Source organism: Anopheles merus, chromosome 3L, assembly GCF_017562075.2.
Source record: "Anopheles merus strain MAF chromosome 3L, AmerM5.1, whole genome shotgun sequence".
NCBI lineage: Eukaryota > Metazoa > Arthropoda > Insecta > Diptera > Culicidae > Anopheles > Anopheles merus.
Window position 1 is genome coordinate 29,065,069 of NC_054085.1, and position 8,548 is coordinate 29,073,616.

Genomic DNA, 8,548 nt, shown 5'->3' on the forward strand with positions numbered 1-8,548 from the left:
AGACATTGGAGTCCTTCACCTTGCCACAGACCACTGTGAGATTCGAACGATTCCGACATCAACCTGCACACTCTCTCCTTGAACTGAACTTCGTTCATGGTGGCCTCTAACAGCCGGATCAACTTCCCAGGAAAGTGGTGCCGCTGCATGACACACAGTAAACTTGTGGCCAGCTTGAGAAACCCTTTAATGCACCATAGTGTATCACATTTTTTATTCCAAATAATTTTGAATTGATACTGTAATTCCACCTAATCTCTCAGCGTACGTGGAAAGCAAAGATAAAAATGCAAGCTGTTGTGATATGCAATTTTTATCTGGTTTTCTAGACGCTGCTCGGCGATCGGTGTGTTGCCGCCTGGGTGAGGTAACGCTTTTAGGGTAATACATATTTGCTTACTGATAAATGATACGAACTAATGAATGCGTATCATTTCCGTCAGCTCTAATTTTGGAGCTTTATGGAGACTGGGTAAAACTATAAAAATAAAACACTTCCGTGTTGTCCTCTTCCATTCATTCGGCTGTGCCTTATCTTACTTAACTCCTTCTCCTTTGATAAATTATGATTTACGCTCAAATCACCGCAAACAGCTACATCTTAAATGAGTTGAAAATACGCTTCGTGACGACTGTAGTCTACGTAATTTTGAAATTTAGCGCTAGGAATGCACATCACTACTGGTAACAGCCAGAAAACCTTGTATACAGCTATTGTAATGGAGTGATGCAATCCTAGATAACGAACAAATTCCGAGTACCGGAGGGCTGTTTTGGTCGGAGAACTGATTATACAATGACATAAAATGGAGTTTTCTACCGCAGAAAATTCGTGATGTCGTATCATGTAAATGTAAGTTCTTCAATGTAAATTAAGTTGTAAGTTCTTCAAATTGTTTGACTATTGCATACAGTAAAGACAACAAGAAGCTCTGGGTCTTAAACGCTTGATCGCATGTTAGCTTGGCCAATAGAGATTCATTTCTAGGTAGGATGAGTTTTGCCTTGTATTCATATCAAGCGGTGACAGCTAGTGGATCGTCTACAGGTAGTATCCCTATACAATTTCTACAATAAATATTGGAAGTTTGCAGTTTGGCAGAAGATCGTTCATACTGATGACCTCATTGGTAAAAAAGTTGACGATGTATTGTCTTTAAATTGTCCCGCTACCACATGTTTCGAACGTAGCAAGGGCTATCACATTGAAGATCCAAAACAGTTCTAGTTTGGAGCCTCATTCTTTAACAACTTATTTTTCTTCTGTATTTATTAGCACTTTTATGCCTATTGTCCTTTATTCATCAGGTCTTTTATTTTAATTTTGATAATTTTTCGTCCAACATCTCTTGCTAAATTTGCACTAAAAAACGTCTGATGTTCTTCACAGAAGGTTGACATATTAGGCGGGGAAGTCGTTAAGTCATACGTTAGCATAGGATAGGATATCCCGTTCAAAGATCCAACGGTTCCCATAGCAAAACAAACAGACCACACTGCATCTCCACAAAGAGGTCACCGGGTACGACTGCACACCAATTCACCCTTCCCCGCAGCATTAGAATTTCTTCACATTAAAATTCCGAACCCTTTGTCCCCAACGGCCAGCACTTACCTTTCTCCATTCGCTCCATGCCGTCGTTCATCGTTTGACCGTCTGCTGGCTCCCTTCGGCACGTTTTGCCGATATATTGATGTGCTCTGCCGCCGGATCCGCTCGTAATGCTGCTCATCGTCACCAACGCCCTGCTCAAACATCCCGCCATACCACGGCTAATTGCTTATCTGAGATCATGCGCGACGACGGGCGTTTGTGTGTGCGTGTGTGCGTGTGTGTGTGTGTGTGTGTACATGCACTTGAGCAAAACCAGATCGCCGTTGACCGCATACCCTGGGCTAGAAATAAAATCCGCACACGGTCACAATTAGCTTGCAAACGGTGAGGAGCGCAGACGGACGCGTCGACATACGAAACTGCCGAATTGGAATTTGGCCCCGCACCATTGCCACACAACACAACACCGACTTCCGGGGCAACAAGTGAGAGAGGGAAAGAAGATAGTTGCAGCTACTCTAGTGTGCTCATAGTTCCTTTTTCCGGCTGTGGGTTCCATCGCAGAACGTCCGCCAAGTGTCCGTTATCTATCGAACAGGTATAGGACACGGTTGCTGATAACGCCAATCGTTCCGTGAGTAGTGGTGACGGTGCCGAACGAAGTGGTCCGTTTTGGGGAACGACCGCCGTTTTCGTTGCATTCCGAGGCTATCCGAGTGGCTGTTGTAGTTGTAGTAGCGGCAGCAGCAGCAGCAGCAGCAAGGCACAAACCCGCGAGGTTCCCGATCAGTTCGCACGTGACGGTGATCGGTTTTGGACGGGCGCACGCGGGCGCTCACACATTGTGTTCGGATGCTCTCGCTCTCTCTCGCTGACTTGAGATAAGGAGACCTCGCGAGGGTGTGCTAATTCTGTGACGGGTGGGACTGGGGCCGTGATTCAGACATTCCGGTCAACCCCGGATTTCGGTGGAATTGCCCATTTACGTGCAAAACTTTGCACCCAGTTATGACGGTGCGGTGCCAAATTTCATAACTTGTGTGACCGCTCCCTATCATTACCCCGAAAGGTTGCGGTGAGTGGATCCCGCGCTACAGGTGTGTGCAGGCCCTTATCAGCCGTGCTTCGCTGATAGCAACTTCCAGGGAGGGCCGACCGCGGCGTATGTTTATCCAGCACCGTTTTCCGAAGCTTCGGTAGTGATAGGGTGAGTGCAGCACTAGCTCGGGCGCGGTATTGCCATTCACCGGACGGCTGCGGCATCGGCGTGTAGTGCGTGTGACCACGAGCGAGTTCGAATTCCAGCCGGGCGCAATATGGGACGCATTGGAAGGGTGATAGTGCGGTGCTGGTTGGTGGTGATCGTGTGCAGTGCCAACAGTGTCCCGTTGGCCAGTGCGCTCGAGGCCAGTGGACAAGGTGAGTCCACGTACGAGGAGTACGACGATGAGAGCCCGTACCTGGGCGGGTACGAGCTGCTGGACGATCTGGATAGTAGCGTGGAGGAGTTGGCGACCGTCTACGACGAGGATGTGCTCGATCCGATCACTGACGATGACATTTCTTACTCAGGCTACGAATATGAAGATCCGCTGGACGATGACATCGGCGGCGGTGGTAGTGATGGGATTGTTGATAGTGTAGTACCATCATCCATTAGCTCCAGCACGGTGGTCACACCCTCGATGACCACCCTCGAAGATGCCGTACAGCGGCACCCGGTGGCTATTGGGAACGGTACGATTAGTGCGGTGGAAGCTGGAACGACTTCCACCTTGGCGATGCCGGAAAAGGAGGACGCTGGGCTCGGTACACCACTCCTCGATGGACTGGGTGCCGGTGGCAGTACCGCACCGCCACCGACGACCGTAGTGGACGATAGCAGCTGCCGAGGTCATGAGGTAAGTGCCAAATATGCGCACGCGTAAATTACGTCATTCGCGCGATCGTAATCGCTAGGGACTCATTATTCATGTATGGAAATTCAACCAATAAGACAAGACAAGCGACCAAAGATAAACAGTGCGAGAAAGAGACGATGTAGAGTGAGCGAGTGCGAGCTCTTCAAAGTGGGGCTTTTTTTTCTGGCATACAGTGAGGCCAACAAATATTCGTCTAGCTCGTCTAGCGAGTATTTTATAGAAAAAAGAGTATTATGTATTATGACCGCAATAACCATGGAAAAAATAAAGTATCGATCAAGTTTGATAGGAGATCCCTTGTTTGCTAAAACTTGAGCATTGAAACAGCTAACTAACAGCAGGTCAGCATTTAGTATACTGAAGATAATCAGTTGATTGGCGCTAAAACTATTGACTCATCTACTAGGGCCAAACACAGCATGACACAGATTGTAATTATAAATTTACTAGTAAATCGATCCAAAAGGAATAAAGCATGATATCAGAAATATTATCTTAATCCGGCAAAGCTGTGCAGCTATAAACCTCATAGAAGTTTCCCAGGCTTATGGACAACCACAACAATCTGGTGGAAACGGCCTGGAAGAGCTTCTCGGTACAATATCTATTGCAAATCAATGCTTGCTGCTCGGGGGGACGGTCCATTCCTAGGCTTTAAGCCATGACGGGCATGTTATTGAGCCGTTCGAGTTGAAGACTGTAACATGGGACGGCTCCATTATACAACCTCAACTTTGACATTGAGAAGTGACTCGGAAAACCCTGCAAGTGCGAGGCGTGTAAATTTGACCACGCTCCTCGCGGTTCTGGTTGATATCGGCGAGTGTGCCATTAGATTACCGGACCGCTTCAATCAAGGTTGTTTGGAAACCCAAAACCAAGTACAGTTTAGTGATATGATAACGAAGGCGCTTTCTACAGAACACACACGTGCCCGATGCTTTCCGGATTAGTGGCCATGTGTTTGGCACCCCGGGCCGAACGGCAACCAAATAAGTACGAAAGAGATAAGAAATTTACAGAGAAACACATACAGTCTGGATTATGTGCTATTAGCATCTTTGTCGCTGATTGAATCAATAGCTTCCGATATCTAAATTCCACAGAACTAGAATTATCATTTAAACTCCCGATAGTGTTAACAGGCACAGGTCTCATCTTTCATTTTAGGTTTCAATTTTCGTGGTGGAAAAGATTTTAAAAACCCTTTCAGCCTAACATCTTTGTATTGTGCTATCGTGCGTCGTCAATCCTTGAATTCTTCGGGAGTGTTTTATGGACACAGCAGTACATTATAGCTAGCATAGAAACCGTTCATAGAAGGTTTCTACGCGCATTGTTCTGTCGTTTGCTGCCCCCTGTCGGTTTTAGTGTTAGTGTCAACTAAGTCAAATTACTCTTACAAAGCGAATTTTGATGTGAGTTTTTGTTCGTTTTTCGTATTTTGTTACATGTTACATGTCGACCTGATCGCACATTTGGGGGGTTTGCAAACAAGGTTGAAGCAGCTCGGTGCCACCACCGATACTAATGACTGTGCCTATCTTCAACCCACTCTCAGGCTTGTTTAGTGCATGGTGCCGTGATAACGCTACGGTACTATACATCGAACAATTCCATGTTTTGTCTTCTCGCTGGGCTCGGTCGTAGATATGATTAAACTACCATAATAAAGTATCAAGAAGGAATCAGCGCTTGAGATGGATTTTTTGGTTAGTCTGAGCTGCTTACGTCTGATCAGTTCTAGAATAAGGTAGTAGTGTTCGAATCAACGATAATCAAAGAAAAGCGACTAGATGCGCTGTGAAACTCTTTCCATAGCGATTAGCGGATGCGATGATCATTCCCAGTACATGCTTTCAGGAATTCAGCCGCTAAGTAAGCGCCGTATGATAGCTAAATGCCTTCTAGGATTATTCAACACCTTGTTGACTACTTCCACTACTGAAATTCCACTATCAAAGTCTGAAATATACTCATCTAGAACAGTATTTTAGGACATTCATCTAAGGTCCTCAAGATCCCGATGAGTTCCCGATCAATGAGCTATAATCTAAACATTCCATATTGATATACATTTTGTCGGCCTTTTTCCATGTCTTGTTCTTCCTCACCACCAGAAACTACCGACCCAGCCAGAGTACGTGAGCCGCGACGCGAGCATCATCCGCAAGTGTTGTCCGCCGGGCGAAAGTTTAGTGAGCGAGTACTCCAAGCACGTGTCCTGCCAGAAAGATGCGCCGAGCTCGTACCTGCCGCAACCGATCGTCGCCCAGTTCTACCGGGACTGCATCGAAGATCTGGAGGAAGAGCTGCGGCTGGACGTGCGGTACGGCAATCCCTGCCCGAGCGAAGGTGGCATGGTGAGCTTCGGCGCGCACACGAACGACACACTGTACGTGATCCAGAACGGTTCGCTGCTGGTCATTTACGGTAGCAAGGATTACGACGTGTACGATACGTACTGTCTCGATTACGACCGCGCCGACGGCGCGCTGCTCGGGTACGTCTGCCCGTCCGAGGTGCACGTGATGGTCGATCTGGTCAAGGGTCAACTGTTTCTGCTCACGATCTGCCTGATCGTGGCCATCCCGGCACTGCTCGTTACCGCGCTGCTCTATATCATCGTACCGAAGCTGCACGACCTGCACGGTCGGGCGCTGGCGATGAACTGCGTCAACTTTGCGATCGCGCTGCTGCTGGAGTGCTTCTTCCAGTACCGGAACCGTGGCAAGCGCATGCTGATGGACGATATGGTGCTGGAGAACTACGCCGAATACTTCATACTGGCCACGTTCTTCTGGCTGCTGGTGAACTGTGGCAACAACTGCTTTCATGCGTGGTAAGCGACGCCCGGCTAACCATCTCTCTCTCTCGGAAGACGGAGGCTAATTGCACCTTGAACTGCTTGCAGGTATTACGTCCCGCGAGGCAAGAAGGCCAACACGCTCGAGGACAACCAACGGTTTGCGCTGTACGCCGCGTTCGCGCAGCTCATCCCGCTGTGGATCATACTGTCCTACTCGATGACTCCGGCCGGCACGCCCGCCATCAAGCACTATCTGTTCATCCCGATCGGTGTGACGCTGGGGCTCGGTAGCCTCTGCCTGCTGGTAACGCTTTTGGGGCTAACGCGGCTGAAAAATTACTACTACACCTGCCACCAAATCCGACAGCGCTTGGTGCAGAGCGGCCAGTTTGATGAGCTGTGCAAGTACGTGCCCGTGTGCGGCCGTAAAGTGAACAAGGTGATATACATGTAAGTATTTACCAGCTAATCCAGCCAATCCATGCCTTCGGTTCTAATTTGATGCGTGCGGGGGCGTTGTTGTAGGAATAAATACACGGTCCCACTGTTCGTCGTGATGGGCACCATCTGGACGGTGATGGCGGTGACGTACTACGCGACGCACGATCTGCCAATCTTCTACGACATACTGTTCGGCTTTCAGGGCATCCTGATGTTCGTCATCTTCGTCTGCATGCCGCGCCCGAACGAAACGATCCGCCAGTGGCTCAACGAGCAGCGGTACTGCGCCTGGATGTGTCGGGTCGATCAGGTCGACGACGGGGAGGAGGCACCGATGAAGCGCCAGATGATCGCACCGATGATGGCGCGGGCGGCACCGCGCGCTTGCGTCCCGGACGCCGCCCAGTACAGCGCGTACATGGCCGGGCCGGAGCGCTTGAAGCTCAACAAAAATCCGTTTAAATATCTGGAGGAATTTTAGGAAGTGTTTCGGGCGATTGAGGTGCCCCATTTATGGCGGAGGTTGTAAATATTAGACGCAGTATTAGATAGGCGGTAGTTACTTATTCGGATACTGGACATTCAACGTTGTCTTCGTTGTGTGTGTGTTTTTTTTAATGTCGAATAACATGACCAATAGGCGTAAAATTCCTAAACTCGTTTAAGTAATCGAACAGTGTAAGGCAACGTAGTGACGTCAGTGAGGCGTAATAAGATAGCATAAGGGAGTCATTCTTACAAGTAGGGTCTATTAAGGGAAAATCATGGTATAAAGTAATTCAGCAGTGAAGTAATTCTCGGTTTACTTTTATTTGTAATTAAGACGAAGACTAACGGGTCTCGGGGATGCCAAGTTCCGGTGATTTAAATCGTCTTCAACAACAAAACTACCAACGGGTATAGGGAGTTAAGGGATCGCTGCCGCTGCCGGTGCTACTACGTCCAGTAAAGACCGCATCAATTGGCGGCATTCGATGGCTCTAATTGCTCGTGCTAATGCTAAATATTGCCCAAATGGTCGTCCTCCCGAAAAACGAAAGGAACCGGGAGACGACTACTGTTTTGTTCGCTAAGTATTTATAACTACTTTCTGAAAGCAACGCGGCACTAGCTCTAGTCCATGATTGATTTTTGTTTTGAATATGTATACTAACGTTTGTGTGTTTCTCTATATCTCTCTCATTATCTCCGTGTCGTCTGTTTTGTGTCTCCAATGGTGCACAACAGAGAGTGATGTTTGGAGGTTTTAAAACGAGCTTAAAATTACAATAAAACAATCCAAAAATAAAATAAAAAAAGGAAAACACATACAAACATAACAATCTCCATCTGACGGTGGCTGTAACTGATAGGTAAGAACTGCCCAGGGATTTCCACCACTAAAAACACTTAACCGCGCAAGCACAACGGATTGACCACGTGAGGCGGGTGTGAACCGGGGTTTTAGTTGCTGACCGGAATAGCGGATGGTGGTCGTTACGAGTAAAGTACTGTCCGATATCTTAACTCACCGGCACCGGGGTTGCTTTATAGATTTGGAACGTTATCTCAAAGCCCTTCGGTACGGTACGTATCCGTTCGGGACAAAAGGGAAGAAAAACTAAACAAGATTGCAGGGTGAAGTGTAGTAACCTGTGCTCTGCTTGCGTTTTCGTATCGATCGATTTTTTTTGTTACTCTCTAGCTAAGCTAATGCAATAAGGCCTCACCTCAATATGCAGTGTTTGCGCCCGTTATCTTCTACGCTTCTCGACCCTCCAAAAAAACCGGTGCGATGCGGTGCGGTACAAACACTTCAACACGCGTGCTGCACCATCTCCA

The 8,548-nt window shown here is 47.8% G+C and overlaps 1 protein-coding gene across 2 annotated transcripts; it reads left to right on the forward strand.

The window, feature by feature from the left end:
* Positions 1-1,919: 1,919 nt before the first annotated feature.
* LOC121600632 (probable G-protein coupled receptor Mth-like 14) lies at positions 1,920-8,327 on the forward strand. 2 transcript variants are annotated; one of them, XM_041929407.1, is made up of 5 exons: positions 1,920-2,974; positions 3,128-3,456; positions 5,598-6,319; positions 6,392-6,736; positions 6,812-8,327. In XM_041929407.1, the coding sequence occupies exons 1-5, from the start codon at positions 2,872-2,874 to the stop codon at positions 7,206-7,208; spliced, it is 1,896 nt and encodes a 631-aa protein (XP_041785341.1). In that variant the 5' UTR covers positions 1,920-2,871; the 3' UTR covers positions 7,209-8,327. The 2 variants fall into 2 exon arrangements, with proteins under 2 accessions (XP_041785341.1, XP_041785340.1); XM_041929406.1 differs by having other exon boundaries at positions 1,920-3,456.
* The last annotated feature ends 221 nt before the right edge of the window (positions 8,328-8,548 follow it).